General features: G+C 39.8%; 1 protein-coding gene across 10 annotated transcripts in view; it reads left to right on the top strand.

Moving 5' to 3' along the window:
- The first annotated feature begins 210 nt into the window (after positions 1-210).
- ASPH (aspartate beta-hydroxylase) overlaps positions 211-25975 on the top strand; it is a 91881-nt gene continuing 66116 nt past the window's right edge. For 2 of the 10 annotated variants that reach the window (XM_081917532.1, XM_081917533.1), the window contains exons 1-4: positions 232-388; positions 15159-15308; positions 15780-15824; positions 18122-18190. In XM_081917532.1, the coding sequence (XP_081773658.1) occupies positions 334-388; positions 15159-15308; positions 15780-15824; positions 18122-18190 (319 nt within the window). In that variant the 5' untranslated portion in view covers positions 232-333. Of the gene's footprint in view, positions 389-12443; positions 12632-15158; positions 15309-15779; positions 15825-18121; positions 18191-22902; positions 25461-25537; positions 25615-25975 lie in introns of those variants that run through there. The other 8 variants (XM_081917536.1, XM_081917535.1, XM_081917527.1 and 5 more) reach the window with 8 other exon arrangements.

Raw genomic sequence — 25975 nt, forward strand, 5'->3', positions numbered from 1 at the left:
GCGTTGCCACGTTCCAATCGACGCGTTCTCAAGCACGGTCCCCGCCGCCGACGCAACGGGCGCGCGCGAGAACGTCGGGAGGCGTTCCCCGCGGCCCGTACCTGCCAATCACGTTCGAGCGGCTCCTCCCCCTCCGCCTCGCGATTTGCTAGGAGCAGCTGCCAGTCGGGCAATAGGGGCTCCCGCCCAAGGGTCAGCTCGGCGTGCAGAGCTAAGAGAGGAGCCGCGGGCGTCCGCCGAGCCCCGCCCCCCGTCGTGAACGAGCTTCCTCCTCCCGTCGCGCGCTCCCGCCTCTCTCACTCTCCTCGGCGGCGTTACCTGACAGGAGGCGACATGGCCCCGCGCAAGAGCCCCAAGAGCGGCAGCCCCGGCCCCGGAGCCAGGAGAGGTCAGTAGCGGCCGCCCAGATGGGCCTGTTATGGAGGAGACGTGCCCGTCCCGCCTTCCTGGGTCTCCCGGCCCGGCGGTCCTCCGGAGGCGGCGTTGCCGGGCGAGGAGGGTGGGGGTGGGTGGGAGCGGGGCCTCTCCTCTCCTGTCAGCGCCGCGCTTTTCGAAACTGGCGCCCTGAAGTCCTCTTGCAGCCGCCTGGCTGCCGGTCCCGAGGCGGCCCCTCAGGAATGCCTGCCCTGGTCTCGGAGGAGGAGGCGGCTCCCTCCCGTTGGGGAAGAAGGGAATGAGGGGCCTGGACGGTGCTGCTGGGATCAGGGGCGAGGAGGGGAATAAAATGGAGCCCGGGATTTCCTTCTGAATACTAGTCGCTGGCAAAACCGCGGGAGTCGAGAGGGCTCCTGTGTTCGTGAGAGCAGGAGGCGGGAGTCAGTGGGCCGTTGGTCCCGATCCAGCAGCTTCTTGCGCTGCTCGGCTGCAGGTTGTGAAAGCGCTCTCGAAATCCCTTCGCTTCTGAGCTCCTCCTTGAGCACACAGACTCGGAGACGAGGAGCCTGGCTTCGTTTGTTTCCCCTTCCACTTGTGTACACAGGTCACACCTCTCAGCTGGGTAGATCCGATTTAAAGAGGCTGCCATCCTGCGCACACCTTCGGAGCTGGTGGTCTTTCTTGCTCTTTTGAAAAGGTGTGGTTTTTGAAGGCATAGGAACATAGAATTGTAGAGTTGGAAGGAACCCCCGAGGATTAAGAAGTGTTTGGATTTGATACCCCGCCTTTCACTCCCTTTAAGGAGTCTCAAAGCGGCTAACATTCTCCTTTCCCTTCCTCCCCCACAACAAACACTCTGTGAGGTCAGTGGGGCTGAGAGACTTCAAAGAAGTGTGACTGGCCCAAGGTCCCCCAGCAGCTGCATGTGGAGGAGCGGAGATGCGAACCCGGTTCACCAGATTACGAGACTACCGCTCTTAACCACTACACCATACTGGCTATTAACCCCCTTTGCAAGGCAGGCATATGCAACTGTCCCATACGGGGACTGAACCTGCAACCTTAGCATTATCAGCACCAAGTTCTAACCAACCAAGTTATCCAGGCCTACTCCTGTGGAAGACAGTGGGTCTCAATTCCATACAAAGAGACATAGGATTGTCTTGCAAGGTTGCAAACCCATGTATGCTGGAGTGAAATGCCATGGAATTGAGTGAGGCTTGCTTCTGAGTAAACATGCACCAATTCTTGATGATAAACACTTGGGGCTGAAATAGCTACTTCTTGCACAAACTGGCACAGATCAAGTGTTGATTGACTAGGTTGATGTGCAGGCCTCTGTGAAATATCCCTAAATTCTTTTTATCCCTTTCCTTTTCCCACCCCAGCTTTTTGTTGTTCAATTGCCATTGCTTTCTGTAATGCCACAATTTTGTTCCATTCGCAGCCCATTTGGGGACCATCTTCAGGACACCTGAGGAGAGGCTAGCTAATGTGGCCTTCTCTTGGGGGATTAGCATCCTGCAAGGGTATCTGCATTGTGCGTAAAGTGCAAGTACTGTGTGTTAGAATAAAATTCTGTTCCATTCTGTATTGAAACACTGCAAAGTATTTCATACAGTTATTTTGAGTGTCTTTCTTTACACAGAAAGATGGCTATCAGGTGCTTCTGATGATTGCTGCCTTGCTGTACGATGGTTTTGTGCTCTATCATGCACTAACTATAGTCCACTGGGGGAAAATCTTGGAAGAATCTATTTCAAAGTGGTATGGTGGCACACCATTCTCTTGAAGTGGATGTTGCTAACCTTGTTGTTAATTGGTGGTGTTGCATAAACCCACAATAAAGCAAAACTATTGTATCACAATGGAATCCTTAAGATATTTATCTGGAAGTCCCGTTGATTTTAGTTAGACTTACATGCAGATAAAAGTGCTGGTTTTATACAAAGTGCTGAGGCACTTTTCCAGCACAGTTATCTTTGGGAATCTGTACTGGGTAATCTGATTGTTGGTCAGAGGTTTTTTGTTTGTTCAACACCTCTGTTCTGCTGGACATTGAATTACACAGATGAATTTTGCTGTGATTTGTCCAAAACTCTGTGTAACTCTGTGTAGTACAGCTTTGTGAGGCTGCAGTGGTGGGAAACAGATTTTAAATTAGTTGGCTGAGTGCATTTTCTAGGACTTTATACATGGCAGCCTAACCTACAATCTCATTAAATCACCATTGTAGTTTGTTGCCTGTAATCTGGCATCAGGTTTCGTGTGCAAGTATAAAATGCTTTCTCTTGATTGTGTGGCAAGACTTGTATCGTTTGCCAGTAAGGTATTTTCAATACTTCTGTTTGGTTACTCCCTCATCTCTTCCAAAGTGTTTACGTGTCAACTGCCCATTAAAAAAGGGTGAGGTATGACCAGATGGTTTACATTTGCTGCTTGTATTTAAATCAATCTCCCCTCCTTTTCCTTCTCTACTGGCATTTTAGTGACACAGAAATGTCTTAACTGCAAAAGAACACATGCATAAGTGAATGGAAAACTTTATATAATAAAACCTAGTTAATGATAAGAGGTCAGATGAATGTGTGGCTGGTGTTAGTATGAATGCCTTTAGGGTTTCTTTTTCTTTTCTTTCTTGCCAAGCAAAAATATCAGTTCTCAAAACATTACTTTCTTACAACTAAATATACTCTAGATTGGTATACAGATTTTGTGGAACTTAGGATTTATTTATTTTTAACTTAGCTAGTAAAGTGGAGTGTTAGCTGGCAGGTTTTTCTTTTCTTTCATTTTCATTGATTTCATTTCATTTTCTCAACATGGAAAGTGTGCTTTCCTCCACAGATTTTTGTTAAGTAGCTCCGAATTCATAAGGTTATTATCTCTTTCCTTCTGTGACAAGGGAGAATATCCTTACCTAAAGCCCAACCCTAAATATGTTCATTCAGAAGCAGGTCCTAAAGTGTTCAGTGGCACTTACTTCCAGTCAAGTGTAGTTAGAATGGTGGCTACCTCATATGCATATTTCAGAGTTGGTTCTGTTTAGATCAGGCTTCCTCAACCTCGGGTCTCCAGATGTTTTTGGCCTACAACTCCCATGATCCTTAGCTAGCAGGACCAGTGGTCAGGGCTGATGGGAATTGTAGTCTCAAAACATCTGGAGGGCTGAGGTTGAAGAAGCCTGGTTTAGATCAATTGTACATATATTTACTTCGAAATAAATCCAGTCTGTAGCATTAATGTATAGTTAGTCTAACATGGCCAAGATTTGGTGGCATACAAGGTATTCAGGCATATTTCACCCATCCATCCTATACCTGCCCTCCTCAGTGTTCCCACATTGATTATATCTTTGTGTGCCTGTATGTGCTGGTAACAAGCTATATTGAAGATTTTAGAATATAATTGAGTAGACTGCTTTATGACATATTATCATTCTGTTATATAGACATACATACACACACACATCAGACATACATACACACACTGTTCACAGTCTCTGCGAGCTTACAGGTCTAACTGAAAAACGGCCATGGCTTCCACAAAGATAAGTCCTGTCCCACTAACTTGTTAGTGTTTTTTTGAGTATGTCAACGAGTCAACATGAATAAGGATGACTAAGTAGACATTGGGTTTTAGCCAGTGTTAGTCCTACTCAGAGTAAACCCTATCCAGCGTAGACCCATTGAAGTGTATGATAAAGGAAACTTCAATATGTTAATTTTAATGAGTCTCCTCTGAGTAGAACTTAGATACAATCTGTGTATTTAGAGTTTCAAACACTTAGGTATCCTGAGTAAGTTTAGCAGTCATGGGATAAGAGGACAGGTCTTTATGCACAGAGTAGGGATAAATTGACAGTTTGTACAATGGAGGGACATAAGTAGCAGAAATGCCTGCACTTCTTAATTCTTTGTGCTTTCCATTCTCCACTACTTTCTCTGGTCTCCACACCCACCCACCACTTAACTCCTTGCAAGGCTTCTCTTCTCATCATCCGGTCTCACCATGTAGTTAGCTTTCCTAGTAAAGTATATCTAGTTTCTCTGCAATATAATGTGGCATTCTCACAGTTTACTTTGTTAAAGCAAGACTAAGACCAACCAACATTCATTAAATATAATGGTGGCATACAGCTTTACTGTGCTCAGTTTTGCCCATACCTTTAGAACAAACATACTATGCAAGGAGGAAGGGCCGCTTGGACTTTAGACAAAACGTATCTTTTCTTGGCAATTTCTTACACCCCTTCTGAAACAATGTACACTTTGATATTTCTCTGGTTTTTCACTTCTGAAGAAATGCTATGGAATATATATTATTATTTATTATTTCTGAACAATGAAGTATGTCTCATGCTAATGGTTTATTGGATTCTTCATTATAGGCCATTTGTGCAATGTTTTCCTTGCACCAAGGTGATTGTTCCCTGATGAACATCATATACTGGTAAAGTGTGACGATTGCTGTGACTGATAACACTGTTTATTTTGTAACCACACTCATGGATTGATTTGCTGCATGAGAAGTTTTTGTTTGTGTGCTTTAAAATGCTGTGAAATGAGAGATCTAGGGCTGGGAAATCATTCAAATTCATAGATGCTACCACCAGAGGCTCTAGCCATGAAAAAGATTCAAATTTCTAATCACCAACACATTTTTTCAAACAACAACTTTAGGCACATGGTGATTGCTTTATCCGATTTTCCAGCCCTGGAGAAAAGAAAAACATCATTTTATAGTTCTTTTTAAACTATGTTGAAGAGTTATATTAGTTTTCCTGAAAATATTAGTTGCAGTGTTAAATATTTGTTCAATTGTTAAATGCTTGCATTGAAAGAAAACTACTAATGAGTGGTGTGGTTTTGGAATGAACAAGAAAATAATCAACAATAGAATTCTACTTTTAACTTATTTATTATTTTGAAGATTTATACTCTGCCTTTTAATCAAATGATTTTCTAGGCACTTTCTTGTAATAATAAACAATCACCAGCACCAAAAAGCAAACTCACTACTGCAGCTGCTGCTCCTCTAGTTGACAGTTGGGCTCAGACTGTGTCTTTTTGCCATGGTATTTGAAATATACTTGGAGTCGAGTGTGGATTTCACACTCTTTATTCAGCTCATAGTAGCAATGAATGAAACTTTCCCCAAAACGTTTAGCTATATATACATTATTTACACAATGGGCCCCATGTGATTGGCTAATTCCAGGCTGCTCCTGTAGGCCAATCAGGTTGCGGATTCACTTCCTCCAGAAGCCTAATTGGCTGCTCCTGCAGGCCAATCAGGTTGCTGATTCACTTCCACCTGGAGTTGGATTGGGTGGCTCCTGCGGACCAATCAGACTGCTGCATTCTGGATCCTATTGTTCTAGGATTCAGCTCAGTACATAACAGTATTCTTCTGGTGGGGCTGGGTGGGTGTACTGCCTCCCAGTGGCCCTTGGCTCCCTGGCCAGTGACAAAGGTCAGAGTGCTTCCTGTCTGCTCTGCAGTCCCAAGGCAAATGGAGATAATCATTGAAATGTAGCATTGACTGCTTTTTATTAGGTCAGACAATTTGTCCATCTCACCCATAATTGTCTACTCTGATAGGCTATGGCTTTGGCTTTCCCGAGTCTCATCCCCATTCCTATCACCTGCTACCTGATCCTTTTATCCTAGCAAGGAAGGCCTGGGGGAGGGGGTTGAAAAGAGGCAGGTCTCTCCCCCACCCCTCACTCCTGAAACTCCTCCCATGCTCTTGCTTGAGCAGGAGTTCAAAACTCCTGTTTCAGGTTGTATAAGCACACCTTCGCAGCTGAAAATTGCAGAGTGCACACATTTTGTTCTTGTGAAATGAATAGGTTTGAACATATCTGCAGTCTCCTTGCATGCCACACAATCATGGTGATGTGTTAGAAATAAGGCATTAAAAGCTTTGACCAGATTGAGCAAACTTTTATGTCTGACAAAAGTCAAACCTATAGGCTGTTTATGCAATTTACCCCTTTTCTCCCTTAAGCAAGGATTTGGAAATATTATTTAATTATGTGATCAGACAGGACTCTTATCTCATAGAGCTATTTAGGATTGCAGCTTTTACTCATGTTGCAACAATGGGAAACAGATAATGAATGCAAAAGAACATAGAAAGAAAATAATGGTAGTGTTGAAATGCCCTTTTAAGTTTTACGTGTGTCTCTGTTTTTCCTGCTTGGCCTTCTTTTAAGCAGGCTGTCTGAACAGGCTTTCTTCGTATTCATAGTGTGATAGTGATGAATATATCAGCTCCCACTGTAAAGCAGAATGAAATATTGCAGGGATGTCCAACCATTAGATCACGATCTATCTGTAGATCCCCGGCTGATCCTGGTAGATTGTGGGATCCTTATTGTGTACCAAAAGTTACAGGCAGAAAGCTAAAAAACTCTGTGCAATCCTCTCCCGAAAAAGCTCAACAACTCTTCCCTCCTAAAAAATACTGGGAGTAGATTACAGTCTCTTGGGAGTTGGTCATGCCTGAAATATTGGATACAAAAATATCTTATGTATTCTTTCTTGATGGTGTTGCCATTAGTTGAGGCACAGTATACAGCATGCAGAGGGAAGGCCTTTCATGTGCTGGTGCTTACTCTACAGAGCTCCATCCCATCTGAAAGGAGCTTCCAGTGTCTGCTCCAGACCTTCCTATTTACTCAGGCCTTTGCATGTGATTAATTCCTAGTTTGGAATGATATATATTGCTGGCTACAGTGAGTGGAAGTTTACAGTGGTTTATTGTTTTAAAGTGTTGTTTTATTATTGTATTTTGGTGAACTGCTCTGATATTATAGATGAAGAGTGGTATATAAATATTTTTTAAAAGGTAGACAGAATATATGTGCTTTTGTATTCAATTGGAGGATGAAGCCCAGTGTAAACCTAAACTGCTCTAATAACATGAATATGTACTAAATCTGGACGACTGAGATCTGATGTCTCAATAAAACTCATCTAGTTACTACCTTGAGATTTTAACTAAAACAAGAATTCTGTAAAGCCATGTGCTAAGGTATTTTTTGAGGCCTGCATTGCTCTCCACTTTTAAAGTATGCTATACATTACTAGGAGTACTTGGGTTTCAGTGTTAAGTGCAAATTATTCTTCAGCTTCTTCATAGTCTGTGCTGCCAGTTTTGTTCAATTTTGTCCTGGCAGTTTTGTAGAGTATGTGGAGTTTGTGTTGCTGTTTCAGTTCCATTTATAGATAGAATAGAAAACATGGTTTCATAAGAATGGAAGTAGCAGCAGGAACAGAAAAACTACTTGAATATAGCACCTGTTGCACCCTCTATCTTCAAGACCCACTATCTCACATCTACGAAGATAGTCTTGCATCTGTAATCACCTGTCTTCTAGCCATATAGTTTACTCTGTTAATTCTCTTAAAATGAATTGTGTGACTTTGATTGGTACAGATTATACTTGGCCTTGAATCAATGTCTGGTAGTAATAGTAGTACTTCTATCCTACTTGAGACTTGTTTAAATTATCGTTATACCATCTCCTTAAAAAAATGAAATGAAATGTGTTATTACATTTATATCACAGCTATCCTCCAAAGAGCTCAAGGTAGCTTGCTCACTTCTCCCCCTCCCCAATTTACTCTTACAGCAATCCTGCAAGGTGTATTAGATTAAGAGACAGAAATTGGCTCAAGTTAATGTAGTAAGCCTTATGTCTGAGTGGGAATTTGAACCCTGGATTCCCTGGCCCTGTTCCAGTACTCTGAATACTACAAACGCCACATTGGCTCTCATCTGATTTTTCTCCCTTGTAATCTATTGACTAAGTACAACTTTTCAAACAAATGTATGTATTTTATGAACTGGAACGAGTGATAAAATTGAGATAAAATGATTTTTAGAGTGTTGTTATTAATTAATTTTCCAGCCTTTTGCCTGAGTTACTTCTCTGGATTAATTAATGAACAGATATCACAAGAGGTGAGCAGTTATGTGATTAGGAGTTATTGGGTCATTTATTCTCTTCAAAGAGCTGCTTTTATACAGCTAATTTGTAATCACTTTGTTCCATTGTGACAACATCTATAACTACTTTTAAAGTACTTTTTAAGATGATGCGACGAGGGTCGATAATCTGCGGACCATACTCTGCCCCCAAGAGTTTTTGTTACTGCCAAGGACCCCTCCATAAAAATATATATATATAAAGAATCTGACAGTTTCTGTAGGTCCCCTGCTTTTATTATTTGATGGACAGATTTCAGTGGAGGATGGGAAGTTTAATTGCATGAGGAAAAGTCATTTCACTAATGCAATGCATTATTTGGATACAAACCTGTTCTGGAAAATGTCAGGAAATTTCATTTCATTGGGTGACCTTGAGTTCTTTGTCAGTCTTTCTCCATTTTATATTATTCTATGAAGAATTCTCCCTTAGATCTGCTTTTTCCCCTATCAAAAAAGTTTCCAAATGTTTTAGTACTTCTATGACAGATCTGGAGAGGGATTCCCCCCCCCACCAATGCTCATCCCCCCTATTTAATAACTCAGAATTTGAATTTTGAAATTGCTAGCTACTTCTGGCCAGTTGTTTATTGTGTGAGACAGGTTATCTTGACAATATTCTGAAATGAAACCTATTCAGAAACTCCTGCCTATTCTGGAACTTTAGAGGAGTCACAGTTTCTCATAGGAAAACTTGGTAATTTTACTTGCTTTGAGACATCTATGGGGGAATGGCTGTTTGACTTTTACATGCCATGTCTATGGGATCCTCTCTTCCCATATATGATGGGTGGCTAAAGGTTCAGAGCTGCCTGTAGTATTTGCTTGCTTGAAATTGTGGCATCTCAGAGAATATAGAGAGATCATGTCTTTGTAACCATCCTCAGCTTAAATGTTTCATTCCTGTAGAAAGCCAGCATTTAGGATCCTCAATGTTGCAGTAGAAGTTAGAGGTGCTTCAAATGAGGGTTTGTTACCTAGTGAGGCAATAGGACAGCACAGTAGTACCTTGGGTTACGTTACCCTCGGGTAATGTAAACTTCAGGTTGTGAAAGCGGCAAACCCAGAAGTGTTTCGCTGTGTGTGTATGCACAGAAGCAGTCTACCACTTCTCCTTGGGTTGTGAAAACCTTGGGATCCGGCCAGACCTCTGGAACGGATCCCGTTCACAACCGGAGGTACCACTGTACTTGAACTATCCCCAAGATAACTCCCAAGGTCAAAATGTAATTCTATATTGATTATGAATTGTAAAGGTAGAACCCATAAAATATACAGTGGTACCTCAGGTTAAGTACTTAATTCATTCTGACCCGAAACTGTTCTTAACCTGAAGCACCACTTTAGCTAATGGGGCCTCCCACTGCTGCTGTGCCGCTGGAGCACGATTTCTGTTCTCATCCTGAAGCAAAGTTCTTAACCCAAGGTACTATTTCTGGGTTAGCGGAGTCTGTAACCTGAAGCGTTTGTAACCTGAAGCGGCTGTAAACCGAGGTACCACTGTAGTTGCATGCCCCTAGTTAAGTGTTTGTAGTTTAAGTGTTTGTAGAAAGTGTTATAGCCATGGAAAACCTTTATGGTTGTTCTCTGTGTAGCAGGTGTAATGTTTGAAAATACTGTACTAATTGTGGTTGCCCAGTTGTATGAGGCATTTTTGTATTAGCATTGCACATTCCTAAGTGATGAAGTGCTGCACAATGTGAGCTGACAGATGTGGTAAAGAGTTTTCAGATGTTTTGGGTATCATGTAGAACAGCACCATGCTGAAAGTTTCCTGCAGCTTAAACAGGGTGGTTATAAAACTTACACTAGCTTCATGTACAGAAACCAGTGAGATTCACATGATATTTTTAAAGCAGTAGTTTGTCTGGATATTTTCCTGTGTAATGACTAGACTATGGCCATACCTGAATCTAGACTTGCAGGTTGTGCCCTTCTGCTGGGGGGAGGGGAATCAAAAGCCATCAGCTAAATCTAAAGTCAGGCAAGTTGGAAGCTGGTTCCCCAAATGCAAAACACAAAGGTGTTGACCAGTCAAGAGAGTTTATGCTGTCTTTGAGTTTCAGGGGCCAGTGTTGGTCTTGAATTCTTCCTTCTCTTCCTGAAGAGGGCTTTGAGGCCTGAATAAGGTATGGGAGAGAAATTCAGTTTAGTTCACATTTAATGTGACTCTACCTAATTTCCACTCTCTGAAACAATACGTGAACCTAAATGCAGCTTTCTTTTGAAATTTACACTTCTCTGGATTCTGCAGCAAAAAAGAAAAGTGTGTAAAAATGTACATATTGTGGGAACATGTGCATAATAATAGTTATGCTAGTGAGAATAAAATATAACAATAGGAAAATTGTTTAGCAAAATGGATTTTAGGAGAAATGCACATTAAAATGTTGATTTACATTTTCATGACTTTAACATAAAAAATTGCAAACTGTTACTGAAATGTGGTGAGCTGAACTTAAGATTTAAAAATTGACAGATTCATCCATCCCTAGGCCTGAGTTTAGGAACAAACCATTGAAAACTGGAGTCCCTGATATCCTTGGCTGTTTGCTGCTTGGTTATGCATTGGGAGCACAAATACTAACCTGTTATAAAGGACCTTGTGAAAACTGTATAACTGCCAGCTAGCTATCTCAATATTTTTTTCTTTACAAGGAGTGGCATTTAATAAATGAAGTTATTTGGCTCATTCTGTGACCTATATTATCGTTAACTACTTAATGATTCAATTAAATTAACTGAGCCATTTATTAACTTATTCATAATAAATTGATTTATTGCCCCTGTTTCCTTGTGTATGCATAGCCAAATCACACTAGTTAAGATCTAACGTTTTACTCAGTTCGTACCAAAAAAACATGCTGCAGCCGTATAGTGCAGTTGCTTCAACTGATTTTCTTGCTGTTCCTCTCTATAAAATTGTTCTGAACTTCACATTGATGACGGGTCCAATATATACATGTATGGATTACAGTTTTATTGTTTAGGTTGATTTGCTAAATGGGATTTTTGTACCTTTTTTTCTAACATATTTAGATTTGGCTGTTAGAAAACAAATGCCATAGCTTCCTGAGGAGAGAATTGTTGAGGTATTAGCAGGCAGATTTTGCCTCAGAGCTATTGCACCCTGCCCTACAGGAAGCTGGGTTGGTCCCATGGTGCTGTCACTTTTGAACTACTCAGCTGTGTACTGGAATGTAGTTTCTTTGAGAATGAAAGGGTTGTTTTTTTTTTAATAGGCATTCTTTGGCTGCTCTTTACACATTAGCATGTAGGCAAATTATTCACTCCTTAGTTGTGAAACACTCTTCTCCTAAAGCACATCGGAATTCAAGCCTGCAAATCTTCCAAAAATGCCAACAGTCTTTATTATTTGGGCTGGAATTCAACAAGTTAGCTGGGGGTTTTGTGTGTATCTGTGTAATCTAATGTTTACACAATGCTTTCTAAAAAGCTATCAAAAGGAAGTTTTCGAAAAATTGAAAAGGGGCTATTGACAATATTTCCTGATTGAGGAGAGCTACAAACTAAAGCATGTTTATAAATGTTAGTCTTTCACCAAAAGCCATTACCTTCCAGTTCAAAGCATGGTTTGCAAATGTTGAATCAGAAGGCAGCCTAGCTGCATGTGCCTTTCTTTCTTGCCAGTGTGTTATAATACATGTGTTAGTGCCTTTCTGTAATTGTGGACTACAATTGTGTCAAGTTTATAGCTAGAAATGCACCCAAAAGTCATCCGATGGCTGACTGTCAGCATCATGTAAATGTGTGTGGCTGTTGCCCAAATTGCACAGACAAGCTTTGTGTCCTGACTTTTGTTTGAGTTTGTACAGAAGGTTTAATGCTCTTAGAATTTAGTCAGTGAGGCATGCTTTCCTGCAATCATTTTTAAAAATCTGTTCTGTTTTGCGTCTCTGGTATGTTGGTGTTTAGAGATTAAATGAGACAGAAAAGATCCAGGATGCTTTGTTAGTAGGAGGGGGCAAATTTGATTGTCGTCAGCACTGGGTTTCCATATGGGTACTTAAAAGCATTTGGCTTGCAGATGATTGCACTAAAAATAGCTTTTGAGCAGTTTGCAGCAGGGTCCGATTTCGTGCCTTAGCTGAGTTGGCTGTAAGAAACTTTCTTTGTGGCTGTAGGAAGGCTTACATGAGGGACATTTTTTGCTGATTCTATCTGGACACTTGTTTTTTATATTAAGATTTACTTAATTAATGGATAAAGGACACTGATGCCATGGCTGAAGATTCAGGTATACTTCTAGCAGCTTGGAATACCTACTGTATTTGTGACTCTGGGGGTGAGCAGCAAAACTGTAAATGTATTGTGGTATAACTTTAATCTGAAGATTAAATAGTTTAAAAATTATTAATATTTGGGATTTCCTCTTCCTAGAGCTGTATAGCTTTATGAAAGAGATACAATGCAAACAATGAGATTTATTTTTGACTAGATATATACAGTGTTTATGACTTCATGTCTAATTAGAAGCATATCTCAGTTTTGTTCAGTGGGGCTTAATCTCAAGTAATAAATGGATTACATTTTGTCTTCAGATTTTGACAGTGGGTGCCATTTTTTTTACTTGAATCTAGAGAATGAACAGAGATTGCTTTAAAGAAAATGGGGCATATTAAACCTGAGGTGAATGAATATTCACGAAGACCCAGTTCTTCACTTTACTTTATGAGCTTTGAAAGTGTAGCACTGATTTTTACAGGACTATGGGATCTGTGTAGACATATGGTAGGTGAAAGTAAAGGCTTACCAGATTTGGAAATTGACCTACTTTCTACATGGCTGGCAGTTTTTGCGTGCAGGGCTTCATCCTTGATTTCATTTTCTGGAATGAGTTTAAATTGGTATATAAAATATGCTTTTAGCTCTCAATTGGCTCATAATTATAAAATGTCATATGATAAAACAAAGGGAAAAAAGATAAGGTTCTGATTAGCATAGCTAAGAGGAGTCTAGCTGCTGCTTGCAGTAAAAGCTTCACATCTGAAATTGTTTCACATTAGTTCTTGAGTGGTATGTGTTTGCATAGCGCTCAACAGTGCTTCACAATTTCAAAAATAAATGTTTATAATGTGGCATTTTCCATGAAACTGAGTTTAAGTTTTTGCTAAATCTCAGGGGGATCTATCTGCTGCTGAGATCATTTTTACTTATATAGACTATGAAATATCAGTTGCTAAATACTATATTTATCTCTGCTTTGGTCTCTACATCGTAAGTGGCTTCACTATCTATGAAGCTGCTGGATCCAGTAGTGTGCTATATTATATTCCCATGACTTGTGCTACGGAAATATTTAAATATATTCATCAGTAACATGAGCAACTACTGTATATAATACTTGATGCTGCCCCTAATGACTGTTTAAGGCCAGGCTGAATGTGGAGAAGCTACTTCCTTGATTCAGTCCTAAATTTCTTAGTGTGCTTTAAAGAGTGAGGATTTTTTTGGGGGGTAGTTTTTCTTCTGGACCCAAGACTCTAGAGTAGAGTGCAATCCTATACATTAGTGACAGCCAACCTGTGGCTCTCCAGATGTTGGACCCCAACTTTGGTCTTCCCTGGCCATTGGCCAGACTGGCTGGGGCTGAAGTTGGCATCCACAAATAGCTTGAAGGCTTGGCTACTTCTGCTATACATGTTTACACAGAAGTAAGTCTCAATGTGTTAATAAGTCTGATTATGTATTTATTTATTCATTTGATTTATATCTCACCATTCCTCCCAAAGGAGCCAAGGACAGCAAATAATTGCACCGAAATTTTAGCTTTATTTCCACAAGTGAGTTAATAACTAACTCTCTTCTGAAACTAATGGACCTATGAAAAATGGGAGCTGATAAAGCAATTGTTACGTTTCTTTGCTAAGTAGCCAAACCTAGGGGTCAGCAGTTCTTCATTTTTAAACATCCCCCCATAGCCCATAAATTTACCAATGTTCTTAGTTTATTGTGTGACTATCTTGACATCTCTGTGATCTTACTTATAATATCAAGTTTAAACACCATGAAAATCAATAATCTTGCACATAATAAAGAATTATGAGATCTGTTCTGAACAAAATAATAATATAGTATTTACTATTCTGGGTTGGGTTGGATCCCAAAAAGGTGTGTATTACATTCAAGTTAATATGGTAGTCTTTTGCCCAATACCTTAAAAAAAAAAGATTTTGGGGTGACACAGATCTGCAGAGGGATGGAAAAGGCATGAGCATAATGGAAAACAGTTCAAATAGAATAGAATAGACTTTATTTGCATAGCCGACAGGCCATAGCATCAAAGGACATCCACCGACAAAAATACATTACGAATATAGTTACCATAAAATCTTATGATCTATTAAAACCCTAGGTAGAAGCTGGATTATCATTCATCCATGACCCTCTGTCCCATGGGCGGCGGCCTTTTCTCTGGTAGATTGTTCCAGGTCGGTTAAGTGAATAGACCAGCCAAATTGAAAGATTATAAATATAAATATTACATCGGAGGGATGGCCAGGACAGGGAAAACAGTTCAAATAATGAATTACAAAATGGGAAACAAGATTTAAATAAAGGATAAGTTTTATCTTTTTATGTTTGATAATTTTAAATGACTTTGATTTAAATTAACCCACCAGGCTTGAATCAGTAGATAGTCTTTTAAATAATTGCATGAAACCCTTCATTCTGAATTTTGTGTAATCAAATAATATATTTGCAGGAATGTATAATTGTAAGCCTTGCCTTCTAGTAGTAATTTCACTTGCTTTATTTTACAGAAGCAAGACATGGAGGGAACAAGAATGGGAAGAAAGAAGGAATTTCTGGAAGTTCATTTTTTACTTGGTTTATGGTAATTGCACTGCTGGGAGTGTGGACATCAGTCGCTGTGGTTTGGTTTGAACTTGTTGATTACGAGGAAGTGCTAGGTAAGCATTCCAAGAGCATTTCAAATGAAGTAATTTTAATATTTCCAAATATTTCCCAATGTCATTCTTTTGCAACTTCAGGATTTTGATTAAGAACCTTGGATCATATCCAGCTCTGTGGCTCCACTGGCACAAGGGACTTTTGTAACACATTTGAACTTTCTCTTCCTCTCCTGTCTCCTCTAGCACCCCCTTCACAAAATCAGCTGCAAAGAGTTGAGGGACGCTCAAGAGCAATTTTTTTGGGGTGCACAGGGGGAGGAGAGGAAACCCAAGTCTCATTTCCTAAGTGAAACCTCACTAATGCAACATTGGATTTAACCTTTCAACAATTACGGGTGCTTATTCATTGTTCACTATCAAGCACCAGATATTCATGAAAGTGTTGATTTAAAGAGTAAATCATGTAGTTCATCTGTTCAGGTTTTGACAATGTGAATAATGGTTTCTATATTTTTACCACGCATGCAGCCAAAGCAAAGGACTTCCGTTATAACTTGTCAGAGGTACTCCAAGGTAGGATTATAGAGAAATAAACTATGCTTATACTTCTTGGGATTGAAATACCTGACTGTTGGCATACTGCTGGAGTAAACAAAATATGCTTCATTATTCTATCTTCTGCTACACCCTTCAATCTTTGCTTTCTTTAAGTGGTTTTCAGATTTTTAACCTTATTCAGCTGCTACTCTTTCTTTTAGGGTTGAGTTTTGGTACTTCTTTATTAAGCAAATTTATGAACCACTTGATAAAAAAACAAATTCTCCAAGTGTACAAATGATAAAAAGCTGAGGAGGAGGAGTTGGATCGCATGAGCTCTGTATTCTTTGGGGAGGAAGTGTATGACCTAAGTTGACTTTCCCATTTTCCTATGAGAGTGGAAAGCTGATATAGGTATCACCTGGCATGCAGCCTTTTCTCTGCTTATCTCTATATGAAGCTGCTTTGGGGCATTTTGCTTCATTTGATTTGATTCTAGAGACTGTTGGAGCTCAGAGCAAATAGAAATGGTGTAACCATTTGCACTTCATGCCAAAATTATCTATAGGATTGAAGTCGGAGGGATGCAGGTGGGTGAGAAGACATTTCAATTGTCTGCCTTTCCCACAACTACCATTAATTTGGTCAAAGTCCACAGGTAGTTGTGAAATGGAAGGTAGAGGATTTGGCTATGTGTAAAAGTGTAATTCATCCAATATACAGACTACAAATATGTTTAAAGCGGTGAGCCTTAAGAACAAAATGTGACTTTTCAAAGCTCAGAATTGCAGATTTTAGCTGATTTATTACAGTGTTTTGACATCATGTGGAAATGAGTAATTGTTTCCAACTGAAATGTAGCCATGAAAATATTAGTATCTGGAAAGGTTAAATAATTACAAAGATTCCATAATAAATTCATTAAAATAAATTATGCAGGGTTGTATTCAACCAAGTTATATTTGCAGTTGACTCTTTGTAATTTATGGGCCCAAGTTAGATAGGTCCAGTAATTACAGTGGGTCTATGCTGAGTAGGATTAACTCTGGCTGCAACCCACAATCACTATCTGTTTTGTTTAGACATGATTCCAAATCCTATGGTTTGCATAGCTGAGAGCATAGCATAGCTGAACTCAAAGAATCAATCAAACTGGTTTAGAGCTGTTTGCCTGCTTTTGTCACCTGTCTTCTCTGTTCTCTTGTATCTGGCTATATTGGCCTTTGGAAGCAGAACAATCTCCTTAATTATGGCTTGTCAACTCGGACATCAAGCCAAACCATAGCTAGATTTCCTTTCTTATAGTGCTGGTTTATTATATTGTTTTCAGTATAACAATTGAATGTGTTGCTAGAATTTTCAGTTCCATTCTTGGATATTTTGATTTTTGTTGTTTGGGATAAAACAAATATGCCCTTTGAGCAACCACCTTGGCAGGACTCTGTTTTAGCTTCTTCTCCGCATGACTGTTGCTTCTGCCTTGTTCAATAAGCCGTGGCAAAAAATGAGCTCAAACTATGCTCTCCAACTTTTAGGATTTTCTGGCAATTAATCTACTGTATCAGCCAGCTTGGCATGCATTTCTCTGATTGAAATTGCTTCTGCCTAAATTTCTTTTGAGTATTTAGGGCTATGGCTCTGCCACTATCCCAAATGCAGCAATTGCAAATTTCCATAGCAGCAGGAATATTTCTGTGTTGCATGCATCTGCATTATTCCTGAGTACACCAATTTACTGTCTGAAACAGATGCATTGAACGTTGTGTTTGATGTGCTGCTTATGAAGTATTGTACCTTTGACATTAGATAGGCAATTTTATTAATAAGCAATCATCATGTAGCACTTAGCAGTAGATTTTTTAGTTCTTTCTTTCTTTCTTTTTTTTAAAAAATACTATTCCAGTAATCTGGATAAACACTATTTAGTGAACTGGTAGGTGCAATTCTGTTCCTATTAAAAAGCCAGTCCCATAACTTCCATTAATGTGAATGGAGCAGGATTACAGCCATTGTGTCACTTGACTTGCATAGTCATTTCAGATACAAAATTGTTACAATTCCTTAAACACTAGCAAGTAATGAAATGCTGATTTAGCAATCCAAAAGGATTTCAGATTTGCAGAAAGATACGCTATCTTTTAAGGAGTTTGGTTTGTTTATTTGGAAAAAATGTATATCATCTCAAAACAGTTAGTAAGCTTGCATTTGTGTTTTGGAATGACATCTTTTATAAAATGTTGAGGCTCATGATTTCTTGCTACATTCCATCACACATTCAACAGATTAATATAGAAATAGATTACTGAATTAGTTTCTTTCTGTCCCTGCTCTAGGAAAGCTTGGGATCTATGATGCTGATGGAGATGGAGATTTTGATGTGGAAGATGCCAAGGCTTTGCTAGGCAAGTAGACACTTCTAAAACTGTCTTAAACATTACCTTCTGTTGCAGCATTAAAATAATGAATCTGGTTTCCAACATTTCACAATATCATTATTTATTATATGTATTTTTAAACAAAAAGTAACCCAAAGTGTTAAAATAATCACAGTAATTGCTTAATATTGGTGAAATTATGTTGCACAGCACAGTGTATTCCTGTAGTCCTGTTGTTTTCTTATACTGTACAATATGAAACATTTAATACGATAAATGTTTAAAGTGATAATATGTTTAAAGCTTTTTAAGGTAACTCTATAAAAGATTCCTGAGAAACATTGGTCAGAAATCCTAAAGTCCTTAAGCCTTGAGTTCCATCAGGGAAAAAGGTGTAAAAGAGCATTGGAACCATTTTATATAGAGAAACAGTCATAGTATGCAATGAAAACAAAAACAGAAGAGAAAAGCATAAGATTTAAGAGGGATGAGAACTGATGTAAAGTGTGAAGTTTGATTGTCAAACATACTGAAGCACATAACCCAAGATACAATTGAAGTAAAACTGGAAAGAAGACATATATAAGGCAAATCAAGAGGAAAAAGTAGCAAGACGTACCTAAAAAGCCAGAAGATTGACAAGACAGAAAAGGATGAGGACTTTGCAAAGGCCAGTCTACAGAGTGAGACGTGAGGGAAAAGGGCACTTAGGAAAGTGCACCTGATTTGAATAGCTAGGTTGTAAAGGTGAATAGTATAATACTAGAGTAATAAGAGGAATTACATAGGTTGGAAGTGGAATGGGATGTTAAGTCTAGAAGTGGAGAAAAGACTAAAAGAAGAAGAGAACAAGTCCTGGGACCTTTCTCAAATAAAAATAATTACCCATATCTTGGCATTTTTATTCTATATTGACATGCTGTTTAAAGGCTCTGTGTTTCTTCCTTTTAGTACAGGGATATTGATTTAACATTCAAATGTTCTCTAAGATCTTCAGCTTGTCTGGGAAACTTAATAAATTTAGTTTGTGTTGCTTCACTGGGCAAATATATTCCTATGTCTTCAGATACCTAATTCATTTGATCATGTACAACCTTTAACCCAGATTGCTTTTATGTATTCTGACTACTTGTGATTTAACAATGTACAGATAGCATAGAAATCAATATAATAATATATTATTATTATTATTATTATTATTATTATTATTATTAGATTATTTGTACCCCGCCCATCTTGCTGGGTTTCCTCAGCCACTCTGGGCAGCTTCCACAAAGACCAAAAATACACTAATGTATCATACATTAAAAACTTCCCTGAACAGGGCTGCCTTAAGATGTCTTCTGAATGTCAGGTAGTTGTTTATCTCTTTGACATCTGATGGCAGGGCGGGCACCACCACCGAGAAGGCCCTCTGGCTGGTTCCCTGTAGCTTTGCTTCTCACAATGAGGGAACCGCCAGAAGGCCCTCGGCGCTGGACCTCAGCGTCTGGACAGAATGATAGGGGTAGAGATGCTCCTTCAGGTATACTGGGCCGAGGCTGTTTAGGGCTTTAAAGGTCAACACCAACACTTTGAATTGTGCTCGGAAATGGAGCCAATGTAGGTCTTTCAAGACCGGTGTTATGTGGTCTCGGTGGCCGCCCCCAGTCACCAGTTTAGCTGCTGCATTCTGGATTAGTTGTAGTTTCTGGGTCACCTTCAAAGGTAGCCCCAGATAGAGCGCATTGCAGTAGTCCAAGCAGGAGATAACTAGAGCATGCACCACTCTGGTGAGACGTCCGCGGGCAGGTAGGGTCTCAGCCTGCATACCAGGTGGAGCTGGTAGACAGCTGCCCTGTATACAGAAGTGACCTGCGCCTCAAGGGACAGCTGTGAGTCCAAAATGACTCCCATGCTGTGCACCTGGTCCTTCAGCGGCACAGTTACCCCATTCAGGACCAGGGAGTCCTGCACACCAGCCCGCCCCCTGAATATATTCAGACACACCCTGAATCTCCTCCGTTCATGAGTCGACTAATAACCTATACAGCATAAACAACTCCCCCCCCCAAAAAAAACCCCTGAGGGGTGATGGAGTGATAATAGGCAGGTGCTATCATTGTTATTTGTGATTAATTCTTTCCCCAGTTTCAATATTTACATTGCCGAACTTTGTATATTAAATATGAATAATATGAACAATACTGATTTAGTCGTTCGCCAAGATGCTTACCCAATACCTGTACATGCCGAACTTTGGCTTTATGTTAAAAAAAATACATAAACTTTGGGTAGCAGACCTTTGGACGATAGGTTGAGCTGTGTGTGTGTGTGTGTGTGTGTGTGTGTGTGTGTGAGAGAGAGAGAGAGAGAGAATGCATATTGATTCGTTTGGGCAGGTGTCAGTAATTTACTGGTTCAGGAGCCTAGTCTTTAGTGGTAACATTATTTTGCAACTGACATAAAAAAGAACTGTACAGTTGTAAAGACACGATCATGCTACTGTTTAATAGATGTACATGTAATTAGAAATCAGATATTCCACAGTCCATGACCATGACTGGTTCATATGAGCAGGATAACGAAAACTTTGTCTCCCTCACAAGGTACGTCTATCTCTTCATCTCCTAAAACAGCCTTGCTGGTGTGATTTTAGGGGTGTTACCCTTACTTTATTAATTGCTCATTTTTGTAGTAGTAATAATAATAATATTATTTATACCCCGTCTATCTGGCTGGGTTTCCCCAGCCACTCTGGGTGGCTTACAGCATATATCGAAACATAATAAAATATCAAGCTTTAGGTTACAGTCACCCATATGCTTTCTCCTTTTCTTTCTTCTTCAGTCTGTAGTTCCAAGATAAATGCAATCTGACAGCAGTGGTATCCCAGTAAAGTGAATAAGCAGCTATAATGGGGATCAAGGTTTTTCTTATTCTCAATCACTGCTTTATATAATTCTGCAAGGAAAAAACAACAACAAAATAATCCTTTAGAAAGGACTCATTTCTTGGTTACTGAACCAATATGCTTTTGCGCTTAGGATATGTTTCCAGAGATGGGGGATCTTTGGCAGTGCTAGACTTGCAAATTAAGGGTATGGGGAGAGGAGTTTGTGATGGGTTTTCACCTGCCTGATGTGAATGGTTTGCCATATAAATAATGGGTGGAAGATGGCAGTCTTCTACATCAATAACAAACTGTTAAAAGTGGTTATGAGATGCTCTAATAAAACCTAGCTTACTAAGTAGAATGTTGAAGTGCAGGGGCATGGCATTTTCAGAAATGATATGATACCTGTTTCATGCAGAAGGCCAACAACATGGAAAGATGGGAGGGGTTTGAATGACACGGTAATGCCAGGAAGAAGTATTTAGATTTATTAAACATTGGGGAACACTTTAGGAGAAGCCATGCATGCAAAAGAGAGGGGCTATACTTGAATTACAATGAAACCAGGCTGCTAGTGTTTGAAGTGGTGCTCATAAAGATTGTAGAACAATTTCCCCAAATTTCTTAGGGAAATTGGTCAGGCTGGAGCGCATCCAGTTTGGGATAACTCTTACCTTAGAGAGCTGCTATATCAAGAGATTACAATCTCTTTATATAATTCTGTGGCAATTTATGAACTACTGTGTACAGTTCTCGTTAATATCAATAGAATATATTACTTGAAAAAGTGAGGAAAGGGTTAGAACCAAAATGATACAAGTTCTTGAGGCACCTTTTCTGTGAGGAAAGGCTACAGCTTTTGGTGCTTTTTGCATAAGCATGTGTTTAATCCTCTCCCCATTAGTGGCCTCTAATCCAGTGTTTCCCAACCGGTGTTCCGCGGCACACGAGTGTGCCGTGAGACGTTGCCTCGTGTGCCGCGAGATGCCTGGAGGGAGGCGGGCGAGTCGGGCGGCGAGAGGCGGGGCGGCGGCGGCGAGGAGAGGCCGCGCCTCCTGCTGCTGCCTGGCGCTCCTCCTCGCAGCCGGCAGCGCTGCCTGGGCGCCTCCGCGCGACTCTGCCTCGCTGGGTTTGGTCTCCCAGCAGAGACGGGTCACACGCGCCCCTCCCTCCCTCCCTCAGCCTGCGCGGAGGGAGAGCCAGAGAGAGGCATCGCTCCTGCGCGGCGGGAGAGGGAGCAGCCGGAGCGATGCCCCAAACGAACGCATGGGACCGGAGGGGAAATCCTCTCCGAGGCGGATTGAGCGCAGCTGAGAGAAGCCTTTCGAGGAGCTGCCGTGTCCCCTGGAAACCCCCTTCCCAGCTCTGCCTCAGCCGCCGCCGCCTCAGTTGCCGCCGTCCCTCAGTCCCTCGCTCTGCTGCCTCCTCCCACCCCCAAAGCTTGGAGGTTCCCCAGCAAGGGGGAGGGAAAAAACTTTCACTTTTGTGCGTCCCTCCCGGCGTGACGCTGCGCGCTGACGTCACGGGGCGGGGCTTTAATGGTGGTGTGCCGCGAGATTTTTTTTCAGTAAACAGGTGTGCCGTTGCCCAAAAACGTTTGGGAAACACTGTAGTCTAATCAACCATCTTGGCAAGGTCAGTAGTAGGAATATGTCTTTGTCAGTCTTTTTTCAATTTCTTCAAATGGTTTGTTTCTTGGGTGCTTATTAAAACTTCCAGATTTCTTTTTACTAATTTTCTTAACCATACTGTTTTAGACTGCTGATCATGAAACAGGCTCTCTTAAATCCTTCAATTTCTCCTTTTCCACCTAACTGCTGCCTTCTCTCTCTCTCTCTCTCTCTTTCCTTTTATTCTTGTGTAGGCTTGACCAAAGATGGCAATAATGAAAATATTGATTCACTTGAGGAAGTCCTTAATATTTTAGCAGAGGAAAGTTCTGATTGGTTTTATGGTTTCCTCTCATTTCTCTATGATGTAATCACTCCTTTTGAAATCATAGAAGAAGAAGAGAGCGATGCTGCAGATGATGTTGATGGTACGTCACAGAATGAAGGGGTTCAGGGAAAAAAGACATGTGTTATTGTGGATTTACAGAACCAATGACTTTAGTTCAGGGATCAAGTTCAATTATCAAAATGCAACAGGCTACTGGGGTAAAACCTGATGTAACCCCTTACCCTCAATGGACATATCAGCCATGTGATGTAATTCACTTGTCAAAAAGCCTTTTTGAGAGAGAGACTGGGGTAAGACAAAAGTGTCTTCAGTAGTATGATTGGTTTCTGTCTGGCTTTGCGTCAGTTTGTGCTTTTTTAGCACTAACCTGTGCTGTGTATTCTTAGCACTAACCTGCACAAGCTCTATGGTAGTAACCTACACTATTATTAACCCTTAAATGATTCACCTTTCTAATAAAGTGTTAAATTACTATAGACTATTCTGGCATGATTGACAAATTATGTATATATTTATATTTTATATTTTAAGACTCTGCCTACTATTGCATTAAATAAGAAAACTATTACTGAAATTATTTGAATTTGCTACCAATGAGTATTCCTTAATTTTATAATTTATTACATGCTTTTACAGACTTATAGAGCAGAATTCTGAGGTTACTCAAATTTGTTATGTTAGTAAATCCATTTACTATATGAAAGAAATAGCATGCAAGTGTTGTATATTTTGAAATGAAGCTTTCATTCTTATTTTCTTTATATACTATTTTATCTCTTAAAGGCAGATTTGTTTGTAAAAATTTAGCGGACATTTTTTGAAAGCGAGAACCTGTAAATATGTATTTCTCCTGTAATATTCAACTAATTAAAGCTGATAAATGCAAACTGTCTTTTATGTCTTGCTAAACTGAATGGCTGACTCAGATTTGCTTTTTGATTTTTCTGCTCCGCCGCACCCTCCCCCCATCTCATAGTGAAGGGACTGATTATACAAATGCCTGAGTTCAGCAACTTTCCATGCCCAGCTTTGTGTGGAGCAAATTAACCTCCTGGAACAGATATGTGTGCAAAATTTTGTGGTGTGTGTGTGTGTGTGTGTGTATGATAAAATCTAGTGCCTGTATTTCATGCACACTGCTGAATAATACTTAGGCTTGTTTGATCTGATATTGCTGATCAAACCTTAGACTGCAGTCCTTTACACACTTTTCTATAAGTAGCAACCATTGAACTCAATGGAGCTTACATCTGAATAAATATGTATAGAATTGCACTGTTTGTCTCAGAATTAGCACATTTGATAGAAACTTTCATGGCTCAGAAATGTGAGTGTTTAAGTAAAGTGTACAAGTAAAGTCTACAGCCTGAGGAAGAGTTCTATGGATTTTAAAGCTTGCCTGACATAATATTGAGCACATAATGTGAAAAAGCTGCTTTACATTTTGCACAAACTTCTGCTTTCTTTGCTATGGCAGCAATGTGTAAATAATTTGCAGAAGATGCACTTTGCATTTTATTTGTTCCAAATAAAAATACCTGAGCTGAACCCCGGATTTCTGTGACCATCCTCAACTGTATCTGATGCAAAGCAAGTTCATATCTTGTAAAATGGTTTAGCATAACTGTTGTAGAAATATATTAAAACAGTGGTTTTTATTGATAAATGTTATATACTTTGTATGTTTATCCACAGTGGAATAAATTAATGATAATAAATTAATGGATACCACAGTATTGTAAGAAAAGAATTTGAGCTTACAAGGAATGTACCTTCGTTTGTTTGCAGTTATCTTCTCTAAAAATAGTTTTGTATACCTGATAGTATGAGTTAGAAGTTATTTAGTTGAGACTGATAAAAAGGGCAGTTACTCATAACATGGCAACCAATAATTCAGGGCTTTGTGGGGCAAAACATAGCCTTTGTGCTTTGTCACCAGATGTTCAGCAAGTAATTTCATTTTCTTTTCAGTTACCTTTTCTGTTCTTTGCGGTGGGGTGGGGTACATAATCTGAACAATTGTGTTTCAGTTTTGAAGCAAAGGTGAGGAAGTGGAGATTTCATTGGTTTTATTTATTTTGCTAAACTTCAGGCTGTTCTAAAATAATAGATTTCTATAACTGACCCAAGGCTATAATGTAACAGATTTCAGACCCTTCATTATTGATGGCTAAAATTTAATTCTTAGTGGAAATGGGTTTCACAGTTATAAACATCTGAGCAGGACCATATAAATAAAAGTTAAACAAAATTTGTATTTGTTATCTAATAACAGCAATAATGGTTCAGCTGTGGAGTTTATTTCAAGGACTAGATTAGTGATTGTCTTTTTAAAAAATGTATTTGTAAGATTTTCTTGTCTGAATGTTTTGTTAACAAGTTTGTTTTTTTATTGCCCAATGTTTTTAAAACTTCTGGACCTTTAATACCACTTCCACATTCCTTTGGTGATGAAATGGTAAAACTTCAATCATGTTTGAGGTAACCTTGTTTATGATCTGATCTAAAGTTCATTTGTTTTTTGCTTTTTGTATAAAAAGGAAATAAAGGGAAATCATATAGGTTTGTATCCAGAGAAATGCTGGTGGAAGAGGATGGGTGAAAGGTGACTTCTCTCTCCCTTTGTCCCTACAAAAGTTTCTCCTGAGGTGTACATTGCTGAATGGAGTAGGCTGTGACACGCCAGATTAAGTGGGAAGAGGGGGATTACTGAAAAGTGGGAGGAGGCATCTTCTGTGAGGCTATTTTTCCTTTGCACCCAGCATAAAAAGAAGCAGGTGGGGAGAGGAGGCTATGTTAGCCTGCTATATTACTAGCCTACATTTATTGCTTGCCTGCTTCTTATTCATAAAAGAGGACTAGCAGAGGTTGGACCAGAGTGCTACTCCTATGAATAAAAAGCAGACTTAGTAATTATTTTTGTAGGCTATTAACTTTTATGGGCTTATCTTTACAGCTTGCTAAGGTCTTTGAGAGCA

Source organism: Podarcis melisellensis, assembly GCF_964234715.1.
Source record: "Podarcis melisellensis genome assembly, chromosome: 7".
NCBI classification, from domain to species: Eukaryota; Metazoa; Chordata; class Lepidosauria; order Squamata; family Lacertidae; genus Podarcis; species Podarcis melisellensis.